Source organism: Thalassophryne amazonica, chromosome 5 (genome assembly GCF_902500255.1).
Source record: "Thalassophryne amazonica chromosome 5, fThaAma1.1, whole genome shotgun sequence".
Taxonomy (NCBI): Eukaryota; Metazoa; Chordata; class Actinopteri; order Batrachoidiformes; family Batrachoididae; genus Thalassophryne; species Thalassophryne amazonica.
In genome coordinates this window covers 128,666,762-128,694,428 of record NC_047107.1, presented here as the reverse complement: position 1 = coordinate 128,694,428, position 27,667 = coordinate 128,666,762, and the positions used below count along the sequence as shown (strand labels likewise).

At 44.1% G+C, this 27,667-nt stretch overlaps 2 protein-coding genes across 4 annotated transcripts; one reads left to right on the top strand and one right to left on the bottom strand.

Annotated features, from left to right (window-relative positions):
* On the bottom strand, positions 1 to 3,181 carry LOC117511320 (actin, non-muscle 6.2). The gene is made up of 8 exons (XM_034171349.1): positions 3,043 to 3,181; positions 2,833 to 2,961; positions 2,481 to 2,591; positions 2,283 to 2,367; positions 1,273 to 1,434; positions 1,005 to 1,196; positions 570 to 751; positions 1 to 176 (listed from the first exon to the last, which is right to left on the bottom strand). The coding sequence occupies exons 1-8, from the start codon at positions 3,163 to 3,165 to the stop codon at positions 33 to 35; spliced, it is 1,128 nt and encodes a 375-aa protein (XP_034027240.1). The 5' UTR covers positions 3,166 to 3,181; the 3' UTR covers positions 1 to 32.
* Positions 3,104 to 27,667, top strand: LOC117511318 (actin, non-muscle 6.2-like). Of its 3 annotated transcripts, XM_034171345.1 has the most exons (12): positions 3,104 to 3,181; positions 11,669 to 11,674; positions 13,068 to 13,076; positions 21,470 to 21,527; positions 23,249 to 23,373; positions 23,451 to 23,579; positions 25,272 to 25,382; positions 25,496 to 25,580; positions 26,218 to 26,379; positions 26,454 to 26,645; positions 26,803 to 26,984; positions 27,438 to 27,667. In XM_034171345.1, exons 1-12 carry the CDS (start codon positions 3,119 to 3,121, stop codon positions 27,579 to 27,581), a joined length of 1,266 nt encoding a protein of 421 aa, XP_034027236.1. In that variant the 5' UTR covers positions 3,104 to 3,118; the 3' UTR covers positions 27,582 to 27,667. The 3 variants fall into 3 exon arrangements, with proteins under 3 accessions (XP_034027236.1, XP_034027238.1, XP_034027239.1); XM_034171347.1 differs by lacking the exons at positions 3,104 to 3,181; positions 11,669 to 11,674; positions 13,068 to 13,076 and adding an exon at positions 10,880 to 10,887; XM_034171348.1 differs by lacking the exons at positions 3,104 to 3,181; positions 11,669 to 11,674; positions 13,068 to 13,076 and having other exon boundaries at positions 21,468 to 21,515; positions 23,248 to 23,373.

Genomic DNA, 27,667 nt, shown 5'->3' with positions numbered 1-27,667 from the left:
TTCCCCTACTGGTGTGGAGCAGGATGGTCTTTCTAGAAGCACTTGCGGTGGACGATGGATGGACCGGACTCGTCGTATTCCTGTTTGCTGATCCACATCTGCTGGAACGTGGACAGAGAGGCCAGAATGGAGCCGCCAATCCAGACGGAGTATTTCCTCTCAGGGGGCGCGATGATCTGGAGACAAGAACCACAAAAACCATAACAAGAACTGAACCTGTACAAGTCAGGACAGACTGACCGTTAAAGTTAACCATGTCAAGTTAAATACCCACCACGAGATCTGTAATCAGTGAGTTAAGGTAGTGATCTTGCAGTTTGTTACATTGCTGTGAGGATTTAAAATTACTGAATATCATGTAGTGAAAAACTGACTTGATGTCCTCACGTGGACTGAGACGACCCAACATTAGATTTATTCCAAACTGTCAAGTTTATTCAGCCACCAGCACAGTCTGACCATCCAGGTTGGAAACAAGTCCAGGGATTAATAAGAGCCAGATCTCTAGAGTCCTGTGACACTCCACAGGCAAAGACGAATCCAGTTTATTCTGACAGGAAGTGGAGTACCTTGATTTTCATGGTGGGTGGGGCAAGGGCCGTGATCTCTTTCTGCATGCGGTCGGCGATTCCGGGGAACATGGTGGTGCCACCAGACAGCACTGTGTTGGCATAAAGGTCCTTGCGGATGTCCACGTCGCACTTCATGATGCTGTTGTATGTCGTCTCGTGGATTCCAGCAGATTCCATTCCTGAGGACACAGATGGTCACTACATCACTGCTCACAGATGTCCTCAAGTTTGACTCGAGGACCTTATACCTTGGCTACTGAATGGCAGTCAGCGTAGAGTGGTGTCCAAAGTATTTCAGAAAGGGCAAAGAGGATGCAGGCACCTGCTGCTGCAAAGAAAGCATAAACCCTCTTGGTCCGTTCTAGAATACTTTGGACACCACTGAGTTAGACACTTTACACTCACTGGTACATCAGACACTCTGAACGTTACCGATGAATGACGGCTGGAAGAGAGTCTCGGGGCAGCGGAACCTCTCATTGCCGACTGTGATGACCTGACCATCAGGAAGCTCGTAGCTCTTCTCAAGCGATGAAGACGAAGCTGCCGTTTGCATTTCCTGCTCAAAGTCCAGAGCCACGTAGGCGAGCTTCTCCTTGATGTCACGGACAATCTCACGCTCAGCTGGAGGACAAGAGGTCAAAGGTTAAACCATTTACTTGAATTTGACACTCTTATCTTGAGTTGGGAGGTTTTGTACCAGTGGTGGTGAAGCTGTAGCCCCTCTCAGTTAGGATCTTCATCATGTAGTCCGTCAGGTCTCTGCCGGCCAGGTCCAGACGCAGGATGGCGTGAGGCAGAGCGTAGCCCTCGTAGATGGGCACCGTGTGGCTGACACCATCACCGGAGTCCAACACAATACCTACAGAACCAGAGACAGGACTGAGGATCTACTGAGTGATCAGATTAAACTCAGTTCTAGAGGACATTCAGTTGTCAACTGCATTTGATCAGTTTTGCACTTTTGTTCCAACAGGAAGCCGCCTGAATTTTGTTGACAGACTCATTGAGGAAGCTAAGGGTGTTTTGTTTTTTTTTTTGTTTTTTTCTTTTTATATCGTTGTGCACAATTCAGACTCATGCTGTCTCATGAGCACACGAGAGGAGGATGAGCTTTACAACATCTATGACACCATGGAACTTTTGGGTCCTAGATGTAAAGCTCAAGCCCCCGCATCTCCAAAATAGCCATCCATCTGTTGCAGCGGGGTCACACATAGGGGTCCACTTTGCCTTCTCCACCCACTGGGTCTTCACTCAGGCACCCATGTGCTTGATCATGAAAGCAGAAGTTCCCTCACAATGTGAGACCTGTCCTGAAGTGACAGACTGATTCACAAGGACATTCCTGTGGTACTCAAGAATTCTCACTGAAGGTCTAGTGATGAAGACATCCAGTTATCACCTTAGGATATAGGCCATCCTGTTTTTGAACAGGACAGCCATGTCCCCAGTTACAGTCAGAACTGGCGGGTCAGCAGTGTCCAAGTGCAACAGTCACCTGGGTTACAGAGTACCATTCAGCGTACTGAGGAAGTCAGATTAAAAGAGGTTTGTCTTCATGATTTATTTACACTTTGTTTCATAAGCCTGTGTGATACCAGCTGTTGGTCACAGCACTGACACATGTCATCACCCTGGAGGCTGACAAAAGTCTGGACATCAACACTGATGATAGATTGGCCAGTTTCACTGTTGCTCAGTTCTCACCTGTGGTACGACCGGAAGCGTACAGAGACAGGACGGCCTGGATGGCCACGTACATGGCAGGAGAGTTGAAGGTCTCGAACATTATCTGGACCAGAGAAGAAGCATCACAGTGACAACATGAACTGACAGTAAACCTGAGCAGAGGAATCTGGATTTATTGCTCAGTAACCAACAGCACCAATAAGCCATGTGACACACCTGGGTCATCTTCTCCCTGTTTGCTTTGGGGTTGAGGGGCGCCTCGGTCAGCAGCACTGGATGCTCCTCAGGGGCGACTCGGAGCTCATTGTAGAAGGTGTGATGCCAAATCTGAAGGATGCATAAATGTGTGCTTTCATAAGTATGTGAAAGGAAATTCTGAATTCTGGTTCCAGAAGCAGGTGAAGACTTTTATCTGATGAACATTATATGTCTAAAGACTCTTTATGTGACAATTAGCTCTAGTGTGTTCTGATGATTGACCTGAAGGTCCTAAACATGCATCAGTGCTGCTCAACCAGATGGTTTCTCCATCTGATCAGGTTGGATTCATCACAGATCAGAGTCTCACCTTCTCCATATCGTCCCAGTTGGTGACGATGCCGTGCTCGATGGGGTACTTCAGGGTCAGGATGCCCCTCTTGCTCTGGGCCTCGTCTCCCACGTAGCTGTCCTTCTGTCCCATTCCCACCATCACACCCTGCACACAGACACATTACATCACACACACACTGACTCTGCCCCCTACTGGTGGCTCCTCCTTCATATTTGTGTTCTCTACCTGGTGTCTTGGGCGACCGACAATTGATGGGAAAACTGCACGAGGGGCGTCGTCTCCGGCAAAACCGGCCTTACACATGCCGGAGCCGTTGTCAACAACCAGAGCGGCGATATCGTCCTCCATTTCTGAAACAGGTGAGCCGTTACGCCACGATGCATGAGATGTTTCTGAGAGTCACAAATGTAAATGTTGCACTTTTCTCAGGCCACACACACACACACACACGTCTTCTTCTACAGTCAGTGTGGGACTCACAAATCGAACCCCCCACACTTTCGACCTTGCATCGTGACCCCGCCCTTTTTTACACCAGATGTGCAACACCACATTACATGGGACTTTGTGTTGAACCTGGGACCTTCTGATTTACTATATATATATATATATATATATATATATATATATATATATATATATATATATATACACTCAACAAAAATATAAACGCAACACTTTTGGTTTTGCTCCCATTTTGTATGAGATGAACTCAAAGATCTAAAACTTTTTCCACATACACAATATCACCATTTCCCTCAAATATTGTTCACAAACCAGTCTAAATCTGTGATAGTGAGCACTTCTCCTTTGCTGAGATAATCCATCCCACCTCACAGGTGTGCCATACCAAGATGCTGATTAGACACCATGATTAGTGCACAGGTGTGCCTTAGACTGCCCACAATAAAAGGCCACTCTGAAAGGTGCAGTTTTATCACACAGCACAATGCCACAGATGTCGCAAGATCTGAGGGAGCGTGCAATTGGCATGCTGACAGCAGGAATGTCAACCAGAGCTGTTGCTCGTGTATTGAATGTTCATTTCTCTACCATAAGCCGTCTCCAAAGGCGTTTCAGAGAATTTGGCAGTACATCCAACCAGCCTCACAACTGCAGACCACGTGTAACCACACCAGCCCAGGATCTCCACATCCAGCATGTTCACCTCCAAGATCATCTGAGACCAGCCACTCGGACAGCTGCTGGAACAATCGGTTGCATAACCAAAGAATTTCTGCACAAACTGTCAGAAACCGTCTCAGGGAAGCTCATCTGCATGCTCGTCGTCCTCATCGGGGTCTCGACCTGACTCCAGTTCGTCGTCGTAACCGACTGAGTGGGCAAATGCTCACATTCGCTGGCGTTTGGCACGTTGGAGAGGTGTTCTCTTCACGGATGATGCGAAGGAGATGTGTTGCACTGCATGAGGCAAATGGTGGTCACACCAGATACTGACTGGTATCCCCCCCCCCAGTAAAAACAAACTGCACCTTTCAGAGTGGCCTTTTATTGTGGGCAGTCTAAGGCACACCTGTGCACTAATCATGGTGTCTAATCAGCATCTTGATATGGCACACCTGTGAGGTGGGATGGATTATCTCAGCAAAGGAGAAGTGCTCACTATCACAGATTTCGACTGGTTTGTGAACAATGTTTGAGGGAAATGGTGATATTGTGTATGTGGAAAAAGTTTTAGATCTTTGAGTTCATCTCATACAAAATGGGAGCAAAACCAAAAGTGTTGCGTTTATATTTTTGTTGATATATATATATATAATAAATAAAAACGCCTGACTGCTTGGCCACAATGTACTTTACTAAATTTTATGCAACAGAGTTTCCTGCTTAAAATGTTTTATTTCTTGTCTTACTTTAAGTCTTTCTATACAATAAAGTGTATTTAGTTGTTTGAAGGACCACAATTCAGACAGATTTAAATACTTTGTGCCTGATCTCACCTTATAAACATCTGCACAACTAAAATAAAAATTTAATCCAGTAATGTCAGTCATATTTTCTATTTGTCATTAACTTAAAGAGATTTTTTTTTTTTTCCATTAAAGCTTCCAGATAAATCCGGACAGGTTTACGTGAGTTTACCTGAACAATGATTTATGAACTAGACTTAGATCAAGCCTCCCCCCCCCCATAGTAAATTTAAATAAATAAATGCACCTGCAGACTGAACCTCTCACATCATCTAAGTCATCAGAAGATAAAGTTGTAGGAATAACATATTTTCTGCTTTGTCTTCAGAGCTGTAAGTTGGCCGGTTAAAGTTGCCCTCTTACCTGTGCAGGTGAACCTCAGCTATGACTTCCGGCGATGATCAGCCAGATGTTGATGTGACTGTTGGAACTGACCCCCAGGCACCGGATTTATTGCTACCTGCAGGTTGTCCGTAAAAGGCAACCATCTGATAACACCTGATCTGATTGGTCCAGGTGAGCAGGCCTGTCAACTCTGCTCCTGATTGGCTGAAACAACAAATCTGTCAAGGTGGGACACGTGGAGGCTTTCAGTGCTGCATTCAAAGGCAGCGGGAAGCTCCACATGTCACATGGTCACCTGGAAAATGGTTCTCGACCCCGATTTCACATTTTGTCATATTCCCCAAATGATGCTGTTTAATAACGGATTAAAATGATTATCAAAGTTAGCTTTTTTTTTTTATATATAGATTATTGGTGACATTACACAACACACAGTGGTAGATAGATGTTAGAACAGCTGAAAGAATGTAAAAGAAAGAGGAAAGTTGCGACCTCCAGTGTGTGCACGGTGCACACTTGTGATTAAAACCTTAAACAGGGCATCACGATCGCTGGCGACGGTGATGAGGTGTCTCACATGATGCACGTTTGTCTCTGTGCAAATACAATCTGTCCTATGCTCAGTAAGTCTGTGATTTTGTTCTTGATTTTTTTTTTTTAGGATCCAATAATAGTATCAATCATTGGGGGGGGGCGCAATTTTCTATCTCAGTCATCTGCGCACACTTGGCCATTTTTGGTGCTTTGTAAAACGTGGAGACTTTACATGTTTAATTCTGTCCCAGCTTGACCTCAGCCACAGATAGTGCAGCAGATATATTTGCAGAGGAATCCTTCAAATCTGGTTAAAAGCACCAAGGTTTGACTGTGTATACCTTTTGGTACATATTTTAGAAAAATAACGTTAGCTGCGTAGGGTTAAAAAAAAATGTTCCAATCATATTGAAAGCTATATGACATTGTGTCTCATCACAAAGATTCCAAAAAAAGTATAGTTTGGACTATCTATGTCTGACTGTTATGGCGTTATGGGGTAAAAACAGCAAGAATAGTGACAAAGGTCACTTTCAGTTTGTACAGGGGTCAAAAGATAAAGTTGCTCCAATTATGGTAAAACATGATGCAAATTATTGGTTGAGTTAGTAGGATTTTAAAAAGGATTAGTTTGCACCATGTGTCATGCTTAGTTATGTTACGGGGTAACATATGTCACATGTCATAGAATCCAATGGATGTCGACATTGTTTGACCTTTTACTTTGGAGACCAAACATTCAACACAGTCAGAACTATTCCATTTGTTAATCCTATTAGTTCAACCAATATTTTGCACCATGTTTTACCAAAACTGGAGCAACTTTAACTTCTGACCCCTGTACAAACTGAAACTGACCTTTGTCACCATTCTTACTGTTTTTACCCCATAACTCCAGAGCATTCAGTTATAAATAGTCCAAACTATACCTTTTTGGAATCATTGTCATCAGATACATAATGTGATATCACTTTCAATATGATTGGAACATTTTTTTTAATTTTGACCCTGTGCAGTTCTTCAGTTGACCCCTACTTGGCCCCCTATTGAAAATTCAAACGGCTAAAGATATTTTTCTACAGTATGTACCAAAAGATATACACAGTCAAATTTTGGTGCTTGTAACTGGATCTTACAGTTATCTGCTGTACTAAGAGGGGAAAACCTGAGCCGCTCACAGTGCGTGGCTCCTTGTGCTTCTCTGCGCCGTTAAAGGTGCAGGCTGCGACTCTTCTGAAGTACTTTCCTACAATACATTGATATGATACTGCGTTAAGTTGACAGGTCAAGAGCTCATCGTGTCATTGTATAGTGAGTGGCCGGTGTTATGTCAAGCTGTACCAAGATCTGCTACGTTGAAGATGTGCTACAATAGAATAGAATAGACTGGACGATGCCAGTCACCCTCTGCACACTGTCATCAGCAACTAGAGGAGCCTCTTCAGCCACAGACTGCTCCTTCCAAATTTAATTTAATTTATTTCATCCATATCACACCAATTCACAACAAAGTTTCCTCAAGGGGCTCACACAGGTAAGGTCTAACCTCACCAACCCCCAGAGTAAGAACACAGGCAACAGTGGGAAAGAAAAACTCCCTCTGATGATTTGAGGAGGAAACCTCAAGCAGACCAGACTCAAAGGGGTGACCCTCTGCTTTGGACATGCTACAGACACAAATTACAAAACAATTCACAAAAACAAATATACAGGAAATCTTGCCGGTGCACAGAACAGGAGAGTTGCAGAAACAGACACCACACCCATCTCTGGATGGAGCCACGGTGATAAATAAGGATGTTGTTCCACTAAACACGTCAGCAAAACTGTAAACTTAATAAGTGAGTGATCAGAGACCACTGATGTAAGAAGCATGATGTCAACATTTGTGACAGCAATACCACATGCGAGAACCAAATCCAGGGTATTTCCACTAATGTGCGTAGAGTCCTGAATGTATTGCTGAAATCCTAATGCATCCACAATTTCCATAAATGATTTGCAGAGGGGATCAGAAGGCTTATTTATATGAATGTTGAAGTCACCAATAATCAGAATGTTATCTGCACTTGTCAACAAGTTAGAGAGGTCTGAAGTGCAGGACCAAAACACTGAAAAAAATCTTTGTCCCTCTGGCCATCAGACTGTACAACCCCTCACTCGGGGGGGGCTAACAGGAAGACAGAGGACAGGAATGAAAGGAACAGTAGGAGCCAGTAAATCAGAATTGATCAGTATGTTTGGTATTTTTGTATTTATATTTGCAAACTGTTTTTAACTCAGCCACATGGGGTGTGCAGCCAGTACATTCTGAGTACCAGTCCCAAGCCCGGATAAATGAGGAGGGTTGCGTCAGGAACAAACAAGCCAACCAAACTATGCAGACTAAGAATCGAATTTCCATACCGGATCGGTCGCGGCCCGAGTTAACAATGTCCGCCACCGGTGCTGTTGCCCAACAGGGTGCCGGTGGAAATTGGGCTACTGCTGGGCGAAGATGACGAAGAAGAGGAGGAGAACGTTTCCACAAACAGCGGGAGAAGAAAAAAACTAGAAGGGTGGAAATGAGAGTGGGGACTTTGAATGTTGGTAGTAAGACTGGTAAAGGGAGAGAGCTGGCTGATATGATGGAGAGGAGGAAGGTAGACATATTTGGCCTCATTTATCAACATTGCGTAAAAACAGGCGCAGGATCTGAGCGCATAATTGGTGTTACGACAAGACACACGTGTGATTTATGAAACATTTGTATCTGACCAATCCCAGCGTACGAATGATCGGCTCTTGATAAATGCGGCGGCTGAATGTAATCATCATTAGCATGTTACGCCCTTAAATATTCATGGTTCGGAAGCCTCGCCCACTGAGCTCAACATGGAGAGAAGAAGCACTGGGAAGAAGAAAAACTTTTCGGAGATGGAAATCGGCATCCTAACATCGGAGGTGGAGAAAAACAAACTTGTACTTTTTGACAGTCTGAAAAGTGGAGTCAAAGGCGCTCATAAAAATGCCGTGTGGACGAGTGTAACGGAGGCGGTCAACAGCGCTGCCGCAGAGGAATGGACTCTGGCTGAGGTTTGAAGAATTCTTTGACTTAACCTATGCCTAATGATTTTGAATCAATCTTTTATGCACCCACAGTTAAAAGCTTATGCCTGCTAATTGATTAAGAATTCTTTGCATTTAGGTCAAGAAAAAGTGGTCCGATTTAAAACTGGCCACCAAAAAACGTGTTGTGGCACTTAAGCGCAGCATTAGGCAGACTGGGGGAGGCCAACGAGACCCCAGCCTGACTGACTGTACACAAATAACTAGGCTTACACATGTTTCATGTTTTTTTTATCAGTTTCAGAGCCAGGCCCCAGCAGTAGGCCTATATTGGCCAGGTCTCAACCCCAGAGCGGTCCCACTGAGCCAGACCCACCAAGCCATGCTGCCGAGAGCGAGCGCATGCCCTCTGCCCCCCGTGCTGCGCTGCCAAGAACCAACATCATCACGGCAGAGGTCCTGGAGAGGCAAACAGAAATATGCCGTTTATTGCCTCAGTAGTAGGCACACTTGAGGCAATAAACAATACTTTGAAAGAAATTAATGAAACTTTGAAGAATATAAAACGTTTTAAATGACCAAATGTTCGTGTTTATATGCCTTTAGCCAATTTCACCTAGGATACTTCATCACATTACTGATTACTGCAGTGCATTTGCAAAAGTTTGAGGTACGATCTATGAGGTCCTGTCTCCTCCGTATAGCCCCTGGTGGAGGCTGTTCTGGACACTGTTCCCTGGGCGTTGGCTCCTCATCCTGCGCCGGCACATTGAAAGGCACCCCATCGGCTAGTGCGATATTATCCAAAACTGCGCAAGCCAAAATGATTTCGCACACTTCCTCAGGGGTGTATAGTAGCGCTCCCCCCGCTGGTCCAAGACAAAGCCACCTGCCCTTTATCAGCCCGAAGCAGCGCTCCACAGTGCTGTGGAGGGCGCGTGTGAGCACTGTTAAATCTGCGCTCCTGTTCAGTTGAAGGGTTTGCCAGTGGAGTTATCAAATACTCTGTCAAAGCATAACCCTTGTCACCTAGAAGAACCATACCAACATGTTAATAATCTGATAACCTGTTTAGATTAACGCAATTTGAGTACTTACCGAGGAGATGGCTCTGGACCCGCAGTGCGCCTTCACACAGACATGCGCCCACACAACTGTTCTGGAAAATAAAAGAATCGTGTGTGCCCCCCCCCCCGGCCACTTGGCCACCACGTTTAGAAGTGATAGCTTGGCATCGCAAGTCACTTGCACGTTGATGGAGTGGTAGTTTTTGCAATTGTTGAATGCGTAATCATTCATGGATGGTGCCTTCAGACGCACATGAGTGCAATCAAACGCTCCAACTACATTAGGAAACCCAACAATCTCATAAAATTGCCTTTTAATCATAGATTGCTGGGCATCATTGTTTGGAAATTGAATGTAATTACGTGAGAGGGACTTTATTGCAGCCAACACAGCTGGCATCGTCCTGCTGATGGTTGGCTGGGAGACTCCAGCCCTGTCCCCGATCTCCCGCTGAAAGGTCCCGGTGGCAAAAAACCCCAGCGTGGCAAGGACCTGCACAGGATGTCTGGTTTCCCTCTTTAAAGTAGGCTCTATCCTGTTAATCAAATTAATAAGGACATGCCTTGGGAGCCGAAAGCGACTTATCAGCCATTCATCGCTCTCCATGAGGAGATCCCTGCGGTGTCTGAAAATGCGCTCACGTCTGACACACGCGTGCTGTTCCTCCAAAACGAGTAGGTCTGCCATTGTCGACATTAGATAACTGGCAAAACATCAGTTTAAATAGGGGAGTGAGTAAACATCTGACCAATTACAGGACAAAAATGATGTTGTTCTAATTGTCACACCCATCGGAAAACCGAGGCTATTTTGAGTTTGTTTGCAAACACAGATTTCATCTTATTTATGATTATTTCACATTTTAATGTGCAATGATTGTCATGTTTAGGCTATTTAGCATATGTATTTTTTAATTTTACAAAGAAAGCAGTATCATTAAAAACGTGGGCTTTTTTTAAATTAATTTTGTTTAATCCATTTTAAGAATCCATTTTGATCTGTTCTGAATATGTGGCTGCTTATGCTTGGATGACAGCTGAGGTTTGCTTCATAATTATTTTCAGACTTAGACAGATTTTGTAGTGCTGCGCTGCAAATCCACAGACTCAGATTTGTGTACACGAGCTGACTAGACGTGAGCTCTGTCGTGAGATTTGTCTTAGCCTCTGCTCATGTCCAAATTGATAAATACTGAAGTTTGCGTAAAAATGGTCGAACGCACGTTTTCTGCCGTACGTTCGTTTGATAAATGAGGCCCATTGTGTGTACAAGAGACCAAGTGGAAGGGAAGTTAAGAGCAGGAGCATCGGCGGTGGGTACAAGTTGTTGTACCATGGTGAGGACAGGAAGGAGAAATGGTGTTGGGGTCATTTAAAGGAAGAGTATGTTAAAAGTGTGTTGGAGGTTAAGCGAGTGTCTGACAGGGTGATGAGTGCGAAGTTGGAAATTGAAGGGGTGATGATGAATATCATCAGTGCATATGCCCCACAGGTAGGTTGTGAGATGAAGGAGAAAAAAAGGTTTCTGGAGTGTGTTAGATGAGGTGGTGGAGAGTGAACCCAAGCATGAAAGAGTGGTGATAGGAGCAGACTTCAATGGGCATGTTGGTGAAGGGAACAGAGGTGATGAGGAAGTAATGGGTAGATATGGTATCAAGGATAGGAATGGGGAAGGACAGATGGTAGTTTGATTTTACAAAAAGGATGGAAATGGCTGTGGTGAATACCTACTTTAATAAAAGGGAGGAGCACAGGGTAACATACGAGGGCTGTCCATAAAGTATAGGTCCTTTTTATTTTTTTCAAGAATTATATGGATTTCATTCATATGTTTTTACGTCAGACATGCATGAACCCTCGTGCGCATGCGTGAGTTTTTCCGCGCCTGTCGGTGACGTCATTCGCCTGTGAGCACTCCTTGTGGGAGGAGTCGTCCAGCCCCTCGTCGGAATTCCTTTGTCTGAGAAGTTGCTGAGAGACTGGCGCTTTGTTTGATCAAAATTTTTTCTAAACCTGTGAGACACATCGAAGTGGACATGGTTCGAAAAATTAAGCTGGTTTTCAGTGAAAATTTTAACGGCTGATGAGATTTTGAGGTGACACTGTCGCTTTAAGGACTTCCCACGGTGCGAGACGTCGCGCTGCGCTCTCAGGCGGCGTCATCAGCCTGTTTCAAGCTGAAAACCTCCACATTTCAGGCTCTATTGATCCAGGACGTCTTGAGAGAACAGAGAAGTTTCAGAAGAAGTCGGTTTCAGCATTTTATCCGGATATTCCACTGTTAAATGAGATTTTTTTTAATGAAAGACACCCGTCTCATCGGATTTTTATTGCGAATAAATGTCTGAACGATTTGGAGCTTTGCTGCATCAATTTTTTTCCAGAAACGATTTTATGGGGATTATACAGATTAAGGAGTGTTACTGCCGCTTTAAGGACGGCCCACAACTGCTGAGAGCGCGCCGCGCTCCGAGCGCCGATCGACAGGCTCAAACAACCAGATCATTTCCAACGTGAAGGCTTTGTTGATCCGGGACCTCGTCTGACTTTCACAAAAAGGTAGAAGGCGTGGACATCAGCACTTTTTCTGCACATTCCACTGTTACAAGAGTTTTTTTCATGGAAAGAGAAGCGGAGGGACGTGCCACGGAGCCGCTCATTACGCAGCACAAAACCACCTCGGTGTTGGTCTCACAGGACGGCTTTGAGATGGCTTTCAGATGGATTCCGGTTGCTTTTCAGTCGTGTGATTACCCGATTGTGATTGTGCATGAGCTGGACATGCCCCAACATGTCCTGGAAGGCTTCATCACGGCGTTGCTTTGCGCCATGCGGCTCCACCGCGACGTGCGGAACTCCTCTGCACGTCTGTCTTAATGTGCTGAAAAAGTGCTGATGTCCACGTCTTTTCACAATTCCTGTGCTAGTCAGACGACATACCAGATCAAGACAGCGTCCAGTTTAGAAATGAATGGCACATTCCACTGTTACAGGAGTTTTGTGGTGGAAAGAGGAGCGGCTCCACCGTGCGTCGTGGTGGAGCCGCACGGCGCAAAGCAACGCCGTGATGAAGCCTTCCAGGACATGTTGGGGCATGTCCAGCTCATTCACAATCGGATAATCACACGACTGAAAAGCAACAGGAATTCATCTGAAAGCCATCTCAAAGCCATCCTGTGAGACCAACACGGAGGTGGTTTTGTCCCGCGTAATGAACAGCTCCGTGGCGCGTCCCTCTGCTTTTCTTTCCATGAAAAAAACTCCTGTAACAGTGGAATGTGCAGAAAAAATGCTGATGTCTACGCCTTCTGCCTTTTTGTGAAAGTCAGATGAGGTCCCGGATCAACAAAGCCTTCACGTTGGAATGATCTGGTTTTTTTGAGCATGTCGATCGGCGCTGGAGCGCGGCGCGCTCTCAGCAGTTGTGGGCCGTCCTTAAAGTGGCAGTAACACTCCTTAATCTGTGTAATCCCCATAAAATTGTCCCTGAAAGCCATATTAATTTTCCGAACGGTGTCTACTTGGAGGTCTCTGAGTTTCTGGAAAAAAATTGATGCAGCAAAGCTCCAAATCGTTCAGACATTTATTCGCAATAAAAAAAAACGATGAGAGGGGTGGACCAGTGCTCACACAAAGCCTGCTCACAGGTGAATGACGCAACCGACAGGCGTGAAAAAACTCATGCATGCGCACGAAGGTTCAAGCTTGGCTGACGCAATCACACGTGATTCAAATCCATATGGTTTTTGAAAAAAATAAAAAGGTCGGATACTTTTCTAACAGACCTCGTAAGGTGGTGGCAGAAGAGAGTGTCGTTAGACAGCATAGGATGGTTGTTTGTAGGATGACTTTAGAGGTAAAGAAGAAGAAGAAGAGAGTGAGAGCTCAACAAAGGATCAGATGGTGGAAGCTGAAGGAGGAAGACTGTTCTGTGAAATTTAGCGAGCAGGTGAGAGAAGCACTAGTTGGAGGGGAAGCAATTTTGGACAACTGGAAAAGTACTGCAGATGTGGTGAGGGAGACAGCTAGGACAGTACTGGGTATGACATCTGGACAGTGGAAGGAAGACAAGGAGACTTGGTGGAATGAAGAGGTCCAGGAAAGCATAAGGAGAAAGAGGTTGTGAAAGATATGCTTGAAGTCACACAAGTACTCAAGCGGCTGAGGAGTCAAGGACACGCCCACCTCTCACCTGGCTGCAGCAGGTAGATGGTGACTTTGGTGGGTTGTGGATGGACTGGTTGTCTGACTGGGTGGTTGCCATCCAGAAACCCGGGCAGTTTGGTGTACCCTCCCAGACCTGAAGTGTCTTAATCAAATAGAAATGTACATACTTCGTGTCGGGTTTGACAGAACGATGTCTTCTGTTTTCTTCTTCCGCTGGTTGTCCTTCATGTTTTCCCCTTTTATTCATCTCTCTCTCTCTCTCTCTCTCTCTCTCTGTCTGTCTCTCATTCTGTTTTTTTCCATGTTATTTGTCATCTCTTCTTTTCCTCTCTGTAGTTCAGGATGTGGATCGGTCTCAGGTTTCAGTCTGCAGACGTGTTTCTATTATTTTGTCCACACCCCAAACCTGCTCCAACACGTCTGTGAGGTCAAATAATTTACCTGATTAATCCTCCAAACGCACCCTTTCTGAACAATAACGTCTTCAAATATAATTTTGAAACATTCACTTGATTGGGATTCTGGGCATTACCTGAGTTTGTCCGAGGAGGCAGGGCTTATGTATCAGAACGAAGCATCTTCTTTCCTTTTATGGATTTAAATACAGCTGAAATTTCACAGGTGACACACCTGCTGTGGAGGCGGGGCTTCCTGCAGTGGATGTGTGGCTTCCTCCTGGGGCAGGGCTTCCTGGTGTGGGGGCAGAGCTTCTTGCTGTGGAAATGGAGTTTCCTGCTGTAGAGGCGGAGTTTCCTGCTGTGGAGGCGGGACTTCCTGTTGCAGTTTCGCACTTAATTTTTTCAGTCTGCACTGGTAACTGAAGTAATGCAGAAATAAATCAATTTATGGAACAAAAAGAGATTCAGAATCAAAATTAAGCAGTTTGTACTTTATTTCAAGTTTTCAGAGAAAGAAAACAAAACAAGCTAAAAGGGGAAAAACAGGTAAAAATGAATTCAAAAATCTAAGTTTTAATAAAATACTGAGTTTTGGGCCAAGAAAAATCAAATGAACAGTGTGATAACACCCCCACTTGTTAAAACAATAACTTGAAAACAATAAATGTCCTCATCTTGTAACTCGCTACATTAAATAAGCACATAATGAGGACAAAGTGATTAAAATGTGTTAACTTTGATGCACTTGATCAATCATGAAAACACACTTTTGCTTATGTAATGTATGGTATGTTATCTGTCTGCCACCATCTTTGACACCAAAGCTGAGGTCTGGTGGTTAATGTAATCTCATAAACTATTCATTAGAATGAGTAAAGCCTCTATGGCCTGCTGACTTCTTCTTCACCCTAGGAACACTGCTGCAGTGATGATGATGGTAAATTCCCTCTAAAAATACGTGCTGCAGTAAGCAGGCGGTTGCAGCAACTGTGAACCGGGGTTGCAGGTTTTCCGCTGGTCTGCTATGATCCTTGTAGCGGGTTAGCTGCGTCAGCAGTGATGTCACACAGCCGCGTTCTTGTGAAGATGAGTGCATAAATGGAATAATAAATGGACTGCATTTATATAGCACTTTTCCATCTGCATCAGACGCTCAAAGCGCTTTACAATAATACCTCACATTCACCCCAATGTCAGGGTGCTGCCATACAAGGCGCTCACTACACATCAGGAGCAATAGGGGATTAAAGGCCTTGCCTGAGGGCCCTTAGTGATTTTCCAGTCAGGCAGACCAAGGATCTTCTGTACTCAAGCCCAGAAGATCATGGGTTCAAAAACTTAAATAATCCCTCATTCAGGTCGGGTGGTTGTTTGGAGTCAGTAGTTTACTGTCTAGAGAGAAGGCGTTAGCTAACAGGGCACCGCAGTCTTGTTTGAACGTTGCGTGATATCGTGGGATTTGACCACTTATGGGGACAGCTGGTCCCGTTGTGCAACATAAACACAGCATAACATCATGCAGGAAAACGGTGTACTATTTTCTTTTTGGCTGCAGTCACCAAAGCACAAAAAGCACAAAAAGTGTTTTTTTTCTTTCGGTTCCCAGTGGAGAAGGGAGGACGAGGCAGATGGGAGAGGTTGTGTTGGTGTTAGCCTACACAGCTAACTAGAGTAGCTCTGTTCTGTCACCTGCAAAACTGCCTCGACACGTTTGTGCTCCAGCTCATAAAAACCACAACATGTGTCCACTTTCCACTGCATTGTCACTTTATCTTTACATTTTCACTTTGTTTGCATGTAATTTGCCAAAAACATTTTTTCCCCAGGAAGTAGAGAAATTACATCATATGCGTCATATTGTACCCCTTTAGCGCCCACCCCCAAACGAGACTGCAGTGTTCAATTGGACGGACGGGCTCGGCGGACACCTCGGACGCCGGTGTTTGTGGCGTTGTGCTGGTTTTTCTGACAGCAGGTTCTTGGTAGATTGTGGATTTTTCCTGTGGTTCTGTAATGAAGCGGAAAGAAGCGTCTTACAATCGTAGCTCAGACGGCTTTTCTTCTAGGCTCATGTTGGATTTTCTTTGTTGTTTTTTAGTCTGCAGGTGAACAGAAGTCAACAAAAACAAAAATGAAATCTGGATCACAATGATGAGGAAACTGTCATATTTGTCCTTTTCGTGAGGACACGTGTTGTTGTTGTCTGAAGATGTAAACACACACATGTTCTGATTACGACTGTTTCCCCTGTTTGTGTCCTCCGTGTCTGTGCGTGCCTTCTGGGTGTGGCTTCCTGGTTCTTCTTCCTGCCAGCTGGTACCCCTCATCACAAACCTGCGTCCACCCTGCAGATGTCACAGTGGCACAGAGAAGGATTTTCGTCATTAAAACACAAACGGTGACGACACAACAAAGACTCTCCGGTCACAGAGGCTCATGCCTCCTTCAGGGATGTTTGAATGTCTTGGAGGCTTCCCTCACTAAGAGAACCTCCTCCTCCGCAGACATTCACTAAACAGCACTGAACAGGATCGATCTCAAAATGATGGAAGTCCAACAAAGTGTTCATGAATTCAAATCACACACACATGCACACACGCATGTATACATACACACACACACACACACATGCACACACGCATGTATACATACACACATGCACACACGCGCACACACGCATATATCTTAATCAGCAGCAAAATTCCACATGAAAACATACGTTTTGTAGACAGACACACACAGACAGACAGACAGACTGTGGTCATGTGATCTCCCTGTCAGATGTCTCCTGGTTCGTTGATGTGAAGACGACTTTCAGTCTCACGTGTTTTTGGCGTTTTATTTTGAAAGCGGTGCTGGTGATCAGTCACTTCCTGTGCTTTGTCCCAGCACGCTGTCCTATGATCTTCACCCTGCAGCCACACACATTGTCCACATTCTCTGGCTGGTTTGGGCCTGTACAGGCAGGAGGAGACGCAGGAGGAGCGTCCGTGTGCGTGTGAGGGCTCAAACTCGGCGCCATCGCTGAGAAACCGTTTAACCTGCAAAAAAGCCTCAAAATGAAGAAAACCGCATTTCCTGTTGGGGCTGAGATCACGTCCTCTGCGCTGTAAAGGGACACGCTGCTGTTTGTGACACCAAACTCACCGCTCACACCAATGTCTCACCACATAAAAACCACAGTTTTGACAAAAGGATCTGTCCTCGTCGCTGTTTGACTGCTGCCTCCTGAGTGTTCACTATCTTAACACCGTGCGTCGCCACAAAACACCAACAATTTAAAAAGAACATTTACAGTTTTTACCAACTGGAAATTAAAGGAACCTGTCATTCATAAGATTAGGTGGAGCGTTTTGGATTTTTATTGTCCACATAACTACAGTTATTAAGCAGAGAAGTTCATGTCTGTGGGTCCTCAGCCTTTAAGATCCAGAGACGTCTGACAAGATGTAATGGAGTCAGGGGTCAAAGGTCAGGGGTGTTTGATGATGCTGATGTCTTTGCAAAAGAATGATGGTCCAAGTCTTTAGGGTCCTGGTGCTTCCTGTCTTACTGACTTGGACTCTAACCAGTGACCTGAGGTGACGACTGGATGTTTTTTTTTTTACCAGGTCTCTTTGATCTTTGGGTCCCGCTGGAATGACTTTGTATCAAATGAACAGTTCCATACTGAGACTCAAATGAGGAGGATCACTGACACTGTGAGGGAATGTCAGCTACCACATTTTGCCCACGTGGTGTGTTTCTCTGGACGTGGTCCAGGACACAGGTGGCTCAGTGTGGAGGACCCCAGAGGCTGGAGAAGGTCAAGGACACGCCCATATCTCACCTGGCTGCAGCAGATGGATGGTTATTTCAGAGATGTGGGGATGGACTGGATGGCTGGACCCATGGTGGTTCCAAGGTGGAGTCAGGGTGGTTCCATGGTGTTATGGAAGCACTGATGCTCAGCATCGGTGCAGAGTTTAGGCCGACTTTGAATACAATCTATCCAGCAGAAGACAAGAGACTGGAACTGTTACTCAAAAACTTCATTTTTAAGTCAAAATGTAAAAAGCTGATCTTCATCCAAATGAAGTGAACGTTTGAGTGGCGTCCAGGAAAACACAACATTACATTGATATCATCCTAGTAGATAAAGGGGTGGAGCCAGCAAGCCTTGTTGTTATCCATCCTTCCATCCACTTTCTTGCAATCAGTCTCACTCAGCATTATCTGCCTTTATCTTTGGTAGAATCTCTTTCTGTTTCAACTGGAGGAATCCATGTGGGAGGTGATGGTCTAGTGGTTAAGTGGTGAACTTGACACCAGATGATCCTTGGTTCAAACTTCCGTCAGGCTGGAAAATCACTTTGGAAAATCACTAAGGGCCCTTGGGCTGGGTCCTTAATCCCCAATCCTGGTGTGTAGTGAGGGCCTTGAGTGGCAGCACCCTGACATTGGTGTGTAAATGGGTGAATGTGAGGCATCATTGTAAAGCACTCTGAGCTTCTGATTCAGATGGAGGACAATATAAATACAGTCTATTCAATCAGTCCTAATGAACACATGATGACTGATGTGGATTAAATGACTCATGAAGGTTCAAGTCTCTGCAAGATATTTTATGTGGAAAAAGAACTGAAAAAGCTGCCTGGAAAAAAATAAAGTAGATTTAGAGTTCTTAGTTTACAGACAAGCAGCAATAGAATTTCTAAACACAGGTTTTAGATTTGATCTTAAAGACCACTCCCTCCCATTATCCACATAACGGATTGATCAGAAATAGAATCCAGATGTTGCCCTGGGAGGTGGAGATCAACAAGGAGAGGACAGACATTTGAAGCCTCTCAGCCAACAGCTTCAACAAAAGCTTCATTACTGGAAGAAACATTTAACAGCTCAATTGTGATTACTGACATCTCCTGGACAAATAATTTATAGCACACTTACAATGATGTGACGAGCTGGATTCCACATCGCAAAATTTCTTTGCCTGGTTGCAACATTGTGTTTGTGTTCTGATTTTTTTCACAGTATGTGCAACCTTAAATATTCCCAAACTGGAAACATTCAGTTTTCATAGTTTGGTCATGTGAAATAACATGAAATTATTTTGCTGGACAACAATTTTTTTTTTTTCAGGGAAAAGTAATATATAGACCTCAGCTTCAGGTTGGTGCATTGAACTCACGGCCGAGAGGGTCTTTAGGTGAATCCTTTTACACTTTCATTTTTGTTATTATTATCTGTAGAGGTGTTTCCAGCTGTGACGTACTTATGCAGTATAACGTGCTAAATACAGTAAATTGACACCATTATTCTATAAGGCTAAAAAAAAAAGTCTAAAACTGCACATACTGAAGGCAGACTGTCTTTTCTTTTTCAGGCAAAATGTAAAATCACCATAAAACACAAAGTAAGATTTTTCTCAGCAAAACTGTGAATGTAAGTAAAAGAACAAAGCTCACACATTATAAATCCTGTTGCTCACAATGGAAGCACTAAACTAATTTTAATGTTAGCCAGTTAGCTTAATGCTAATGTGACGCTCGTGGGCTTTCATGCTAATATTAGCTAGATAGCAAGATTTCATGCTAATGTTAGGTTACTGGTGAGTTTTTGTTCTGACATTAACCCGTTTGCATCATGTTATGTGAAGTAGTGAGTTGTCATGCTAAGGTTAGCCGGGTGTCATCTCATTATGTGATGCTAGTGAGGTTTCAAGATTTAAAGGACTGAATGATTAAATCCATGGTGAATCACTGCTTTAAGGCGGATGCCTCGCTCAAGTCCTCAGCCATCACAAGTATGGATTTTTTTAAAGGACATTATAAACCGCGTTACTCACAGTGGAGGCACTTAGCACATGCTAACATCAAACTACAACCAAGCCAATTATATATTATATATCTATCAATATAAACAGCAGGTTCATTGTGTCCCACAGCAGCCTGTACTCAAGGTTCTTGAAATGGAGCAATATCTCCACCTGGTGGACATTTGCCACTCATGCAGGTACAACAGGACTTTACCAGTAACTCTAATATTAAACAAAGACTGTAACATTAATAAAATAATGAAGCAGTACTGCAACACAAAGTAGTTAGTTCTTGTTATTTGGTAGATTTGATGTACATTAAATTAATTGAGTACATTTATTGAAATAGTTATTTGAAGTATTTTTTATTGTAGGGAATTTATGCCAGATTAGAGTGGATTTATCCACGGGGCTTATGCTGGTAAAATATAATACCAAACAGGTGTATTGTGGCTGATGTGGAGGGCCATGTCATGAACGAGGAGGTTCCTGTGGAAACTCTGCAGAAACAAACGTGTTTCACAAAGTAAATTTCCATTTTAGGTCAGCTGAGATTGTGGTTAACAACAACCACCATCGGTACGGTCGGTGTGCTACTGCTGGCTGAAGGGGGGGGGGGACGTCCAGAGACAGCAGGTTTTCATAAAAAAAAAAAAAAAAAGACAAAATTTCTGCTAGTTTGCCAGAATGCACATGGGAGACTCAAGCAGAGATCTGATCTGAAAATCTGTCTCTGTTCCACCATGAATCTGTGTAACTGGTGATGCAGCAGGCAAAAGTTGCACGATGCAAAGTTTCTCCAATCACAGCCACAGAAGCCTGGAACTCTGTGTTGTTTGGTGGCTTCCCTCACATTTTCACCTGTTCAGTGGTCTTCAGGTTTTCAGCTTCCTGCACCCGATCACATTAAGTAAGTTAGCCCGCAGTGGTGTTTGTGTTCTAAATCAATAGCTCAATGATTTTTTTTTTTTCACTGAGTGAGAAAATGATCCTCAAAGTAGAGCCCAGAGTGTAAAATCCTGCCGTTACCCTTTAAACAGCAGGGAGAGTGCTGGTGAAAGTTTGGCTCTATTTAAGAGTCTACTTGATTTTTATTTTATTTTATTCTATTAGAAAAAAAGATTTAAGCCAAAACTTCCTCCACAAAACGGCTGAGTCAAAGTGTAGAAAAATACAGAAGCTCGGACCCGCACAGACTTCCTGTCACCGAGGACCAATCAGGAGCCGAGCTGTGAGGAACTGCACGAGCCTGCTCACCTGGACCAATCAGATCAGACTTTGACTGAACGTTGCCTTTTATGGACACGAGGCGCGGACCCGCGAAGAGCAAGAAAACCGGTGTGATGGGTTCGAATGTTTCAGTCAGACCAACATCTGGGGCCGAACACCACCGACACTCACCTGAGACTCACCTGCTGCGGTAAGAACACAACTTTAAACCGAAAGCAACACATGAAATATTTGGGGAACTTTTACTGATAACTTAGTCTTGTTGTTTTTTGGTGAAGTTTGTTACAAGAAACCGCTTTTATTTTCTGGAGGAGGAACTTCTTTTTTTTCTCTTTTAGTTTTCTTATGAAAGTGGAACAAAGTTTGAAGTCTTGAACAGAAAGTTTACGTGCTCTAATCTTTTTAAACTTAAAGGTTTGTTGTTGTTTTTTTTCTCCCTCATTCTTTTAAGATTGGGGTGAATATGAGGCATTATTGTAAAGAGCTTTGAGTGTCTGATGCAGATGGAAAAGTGCTGTATAAATGCAGACCATTTACCATTTAAGCTCTTTGAACAAAAGTGTGACGTTTGTGTAAAAAGTTTAAACCAGGCAAAAACCTAAAAGTGGAACATCAGGTGAAGTTCCTGATGAACAGGAACCATCAGCTCGGTAACTTTATGATGTGTCAAAGCTTCAGTTCCAAGTAAAAGTTTATCTACCGTACTTTTTATGAGTGAAATTACTGCAACAGTTCTGCTTTCTGAACTCTAAAGTTGCTCTTCTATTGCTGACTTGAGGTCTTTTTTTTTTTTTTTTTTCTCGAGGAAGGGGCTGGGTGGTGGTTGGGGTGGGGTGCGCTAAGTCTTTAAACTCACATTGTGCTTTCTGTGATTAGACTTTTCTACAAACACGGTTCGGACTCTGCCCGCTGTAGAGGTTTTTTTTTTTTTTTTTTTTTTAAAACATGTTCAGATAGCTGCATCAAAAAGCAGAAGTTCTCAGTCCGGTTCCGGGGTCAAGCTGCTCCTGATTAATCTGCTGTGACGATGACAGTTTGCCTCTTAGAACTCAAACTATCTTTAGTCCAACCTGCTCACTAAAAACTGTCAAACTCTGCAGAGGGACACGAGCATTTTAAACCTGCCTTCTGCAGAAGACTCAAATTCCCACAATGCAGTTTGAGAGTGTGGCTGTCTTTTAAGAGCTTGGTGACATCAGAGTTATGACAGTTTTCATGAAAGGATCAGGTGACGTGTGGCATCAGGAAGTCAGTGTCTCCTAAAAAGGTGTGGTTTGGTTCTGTCTCAGCTTGTTCAACAAACTTCCTGAAAGAACTCGAGCAGATCAGTGGTTTGACAGCTTCCTGCCACACCCACTCTCTGCTGCCTCCTGCTGGAGGGAAACTCGCTTGAGAGCCAAAAGCGAAGAAGCTTCTGTCTGCGCAGATAAAAGTGGCTTTAAATTCCACTTTAAAGGGTGACAAAAAGCCACTTTCATATTTTGAAACCCGAGACGTCCGCTATGTGAAGTACAGAAACGTCTTTTTTTTTTTTTTTTAGTGCCTAGAAAATGTGTTGACTGACCCAGTTTAACAGTTTCTGATCTGCTTTAGTCAGGTTATTTATTTTTTTTTTTAGTTCACAGAACACAATCTGACTTCGAGGTTCAGTCCAAACTAAACTCCATCTCTCAGCTTGTGACGTCTCGTGTCCTACTTCAGTGGCGTCTGTCCCTGGATGGGTCCAGACTTTAACTAGTCTTGATGTAATAATGACAATAATAATTCTGTAAGCAGTGGACGTTTACCTCACGGTTGCCTGCCAGTGCTCACTGGCTGGTACACGAGACATCTAGTAGCTGTAATTGTATCTCAGGGTTTTTGCACTGAAACGCATCGTGTCCTAACGCTCTAACTCGTTAAATGTTTCAGAAATGGAAGAAGAAATCGCCGCCCTGGTTGTTGACAACGGCTCTGGCATGTGTAAGGCCGGTTTTGCCGGAGACGACGCTCCTCGTGCAGTCTTCCCATCAATCGTCGGTCGCCCCAGACACCAGGTATAGAAGGAAACTGTGGGCCAGGAGCCACCAGTAGGGGGCGGAGTCAGTGTATGATGTAATGTGTCTGTGCGCAGGGTGTGATGGTGGGAATGGGACAGAAGGATAGCTACGTGGGAGACGAGGCCCAGAGCAAGAGGGGCATCCTGACCCTGAAGTACCCCATCGAGCACGGCATCGTCACCAACTGGGACGACATGGAGAAGGTGAGACTTCATGACTTTTCTCTTCTAGAACTGAGAACTACATTGAGTCTGACTTAACATCAAAATGATACAAAGAGACTTTGAGAGTCAGAATTTTACTTTCCTGTACCTGTTTAATCAAAACCATACTTGCTGTTTTTTTATTATAAAACTGACCCTTACCTGCCACCGTACATTTTTGTGTCGGCTGTGATGTACTGAGACTCGATCCTCTGAGGCCAACAACCTGCTTAGTCCATAGAGACCCACTCGGCGGGTGGTCGCGCCTCGGACCATTTGCCTGCTGTTGACCTGCAGAAATTAAACTAACACATTTGAAGAGTTAAAGTTCAGGCTTCAAATGTTTGACTTATTGGTTCTAGTTTATCTGGTGTATTGAGTTTTGTCTCGTTCCTGTGTGGATTTATTTTTGCGTAGATAACATTCAGGTTAAGTTGGCTCTTTACTAAAAAAATAACAAATCCTCAACTCAGAGGACACGTGTGTAGACATGTCCAAGCTGCTGAAGACACTTGAGACTTGAGTTGGTCCTTGGAGGAGCGACCTTTAAAACCTGCTTAACAAAACAAATCACAGCTTCTTGGAGGTGAAGAGAACTTTAAATATCTCAAACTGGAGCTTGAGTCTTCTGGTTTCTCTGCTCCAACAGTTGAGTCACAACCATGGAAGCTTCTAACTCCAAAGTTGGCTTCCTTCACTGGTCTCCTTCTGCTACTTTTTAAAAATGAGTTAAATCTGTACTCAGGACTGCAATACTATTCCTCTGATTTATTAAATGATTCATCTTGTTTGTATTAAGCCTTGGTCTAAATGTGGTTGTAAAATCAGTAAGTGGACAGTAACGCCTCCCAGTCAGTGATGGAACTTCCACCTGCTCTTGCTTAACAGGGTACTGAACAATGGACCTTGTGGGTACAAGCCTGTTTTAAAGCTAAGTTACTGATGGTTACTGAAAGCTAAGTTACTGATGGCCTCCTGTGTGTGGAAATGGTTAATGAAATCTTGTTAAAACCTTAAGTTACTCAACTGTTTCACTTCCTCTCCTGTGGTGGAGCACAGAAGTGAAACCTCTGTGTCCTAAAACTTGCAGACTTTACTCGGTGGGACGTCTTTCTGATGAGTTACTGTTTTCCAGACGTGCTAGAAATCACATTTGTATTTTGAAGTTTAGTTGTACTGATTTATGACTTAGTCTTATAAAGCACTTGTGTTCTTGTCTTGTGCCAACAAGTAGCCTTAATGTGAAGGTTAGTCCCTCCTTAAATTTCAGTGTTTCTCAGTTTGAGAGCATGATTTATAATCACTTGAGTACAAAATCTCTTATGGCAGTTTGCATTCAGCTTATTGGTGTCTTACTGCCCCCTTCTGTTCTGGAGTGTGAATCACAGCTTCTGCTTGGAGACTGTGTGTGTCAGAATAAAAGTTTGAAGCTGCAAACTTCAGTCTAATGTGACTAAAGTTTTTAATAACTTGATAGTTTTTAAAAGTTTCTTTCCTCATAACTCAGAGGAGGAGGTCCAACAAGTGAAAGATTTGGTCCGATTGGAATGTGACTAAATGGACCCTGTTGAACTTACGCTCCCTGTAGAACGTTGTGCATCTGAATTCCTGTTAATTCTTAGAATCTCTGATCACGTCCTGGACTGAATCTTGTTGCTGGAACAGTAGATGACTGTTCTCTGCATCCTTCAGATTTGGCATCACACCTTCTACAATGAGCTCCGAGTCGCCCCTGAAGAGCATCCAGTGCTGCTGACCGAGGCGCCGCTCAACCCCAAAGCAAACAGGGAGAAGATGACCCAGGTGTGTCACATGGCTTATTGGTGCTGTTGGTTACTGAGCAATAAATCCAGATTCCTCTGCTCAGGTTTACTGTCAGTTCATGTTGTCACCGTGATGCTTCTTTTCTGGTCCAGATAATGTTCGAGACCTTCAACTCTCCTGCCATGTACGTGGCCATCCAGGCCGTCCTGTCTCTGTACGCTTCTGGTCGTACCACAGGTGAGAACTGAGCAGCACCACAAACCCTCTGACTGGTAAAATGAAATGTGCTCAGATTTTGCTGTTAAGTGTAGAATTGCCCCATTTCCTGATCTTCAGGATTTTGTGTTGATCAGGAAATGAGCAGTATGCAGCACCCTGAGGCATCTATAAATCATACATATCTCAAGATAACAAAACAAGTTTGTGTTGCATAGTTTTTTTTTTTTTTAAATTCCACTCGAGTCAATAAGTGCTTGGACACTCATCAATACTCTGCTTATTAGGTGAATTGCTGATAGTTTTGTCTTCAGTGCTTTTAATCTAAGTCACATCTAAGTTTTCTTAGTGACTTGGATCTTGACTGATCAATACTTCTTAAAATTCAATGCAAGTGTTCTCTAAGACTTTGAATATTAACTTGAAAGTGTGACAGTGGGGTTGTCGAGGTTATTGTTGCTAAGCAACAGGCTAGTCATAGGCAGGAGTACATGCACACCCACATCTGATGCTTGTAGACAAAACCTAATGTTTCATTTTCACACATGGAGTTAAGAGCTGAACTACCTACTTTAACAGACCTGCAGCTGAATATCCTTCAGTGGGGTTCGAACAAACATTCATCAGTAAATCCTCAGTCCTGTCTCTGGTTCTGTAGGTATTGTGTTGGACTCCGGTGATGGTGTCAGCCACACGGTGCCCATCTACGAGGGTTACGCTCTGCCTCACGCCATCCTGCGTCTGGACCTGGCCGGCAGAGACCTGACGGACTACATGATGAAGATCCTCACTGAGAGGGGCTACAGCTTCACCACCACTGGTACAAAACCTCCCAACTCAAGATAAGTGTCAAATTCAAGTAAATTGTTTGACCTTTAATCTCTTGTCCTCCAGCTGAGCGTGAGATTGTCCGTGACATCAAGGAGAAGCTCGCCTACGTGGCTCTGGACTTTGAGCAGGAAATGCAAACGGCAGCTTCGTCTTCATCGCTTGAGAAGAGCTACGAGCTTCCTGATGGTCAGGTCATCACAATCGGCAATGAGAGGTTCCGCTGCCCCGAGACTCTCTTCCAGCCGTCATTCATCGGTAACTTTCACTGAGCACCTGTAGGTTCCACAAAGTGTAAAATCTCTAATAGTGTAGCGTTGGATGGCCCTCAGGCAGCTCCAGCCCAAATAACTGATATTCAAAGTCCACTCTGTAGATGTTTGAGCAGTGGTGTAGTGGCCTTCTGTGTCCTCAGGAATGGAATCTGCTGGAATCCATGAGACAACCTTCAACAGCATCATGAAGTGTGACGTGGACATCCGCAAGGACCTTTATGCCAACACAGTGCTGTCTGGTGGCACCACCATGTTCCCTGGAATTGCCGACCGCATGCAGAAGGAGATCACGGCCCTTGCCCCACCCACCATGAAAATCAAGGTACTTCCTGTCACATGAAACTGGGTTCTTATTTTGCCATTTAGTCGGTGCTAATTTGAAACCACGACTCTGGACTCTACCCACCTGGACGGTCTAGGTTCTTGACCTGTGTGTTTAGTAGTGTGTCATATCTGAGATCTTGGACTGGGCAGTCACAGGACACAAAGTAACGAGCTTCTTAGGAGACTGGCTTAGTTTTCTTGACTTTAATGTGGTGACTTGAACTCTGCAGAGGAAAATCCTTGGAATGTCAAATTTTCATAAGATGCAAAACTGCTGCTTTAGTTCATTGTTGTTCCTCTGACATGTTTAAGTCCAACACTTCAGTAAACTCTGAAATGGTTTGTCGAGTTCCTCCCCAACCTGGATCAGTTCTAGTCCTAGTTATGGAAACTACACCGGGTTAATATCAGAATTCTTTGGCTGCCATTTCATCTCCACCCTTGTCTCCAGATCATCGCGCCCCCTGAGAGGAAGTACTCCGTCTGGATCGGCGGTTCCATTCTGGCCTCTCTGTCCACGTTCCAGCAGATGTGGATCAGCAAACAGGAGTACGACGAGTCTGGTCCATCTATCGTCCACCGCAAGTGCTTCTAGAAAGACCATCCTGCTCCACACCAGTAGGGGGAGCCTCAGGCTTCTCAGATTATAAACATGTGAATAATGAGCAGTGTGTCTGAATA

Coding starts and splice junctions, on each gene's coding strand:
- LOC117511318 (XM_034171345.1), top strand. CDS start 3,119: ATGCCGGAGCCGTTGTCAACAACCAGAGCGGCGATATCGTCCTCCATT. Junction 23,374..23,450: donor TCGGTCGCCCCAGACACCAG/GTATAGAAGGAA, acceptor GTCTGTGCGCAG/GGTGTGATGGTGGGAATGGG. Junction 25,383..25,495: donor ACAGGGAGAAGATGACCCAG/GTGTGTCACATG, acceptor TTTCTGGTCCAG/ATAATGTTCGAGACCTTCAA.
- LOC117511320 (XM_034171349.1), bottom strand. CDS start 3,165: ATGGAGGACGATATCGCCGCTCTGGTTGTTGACAACGGCTCCGGCATG. Junction 2,962..3,042: donor TCGGTCGCCCAAGACACCAG/GTAGAGAACACA, acceptor GTCTGTGTGCAG/GGTGTGATGGTGGGAATGGG. Junction 1,435..2,282: donor CGCTTCCGGTCGTACCACAG/GTGAGAACTGAG, acceptor CTGGTTCTGTAG/GTATTGTGTTGGACTCCGGT.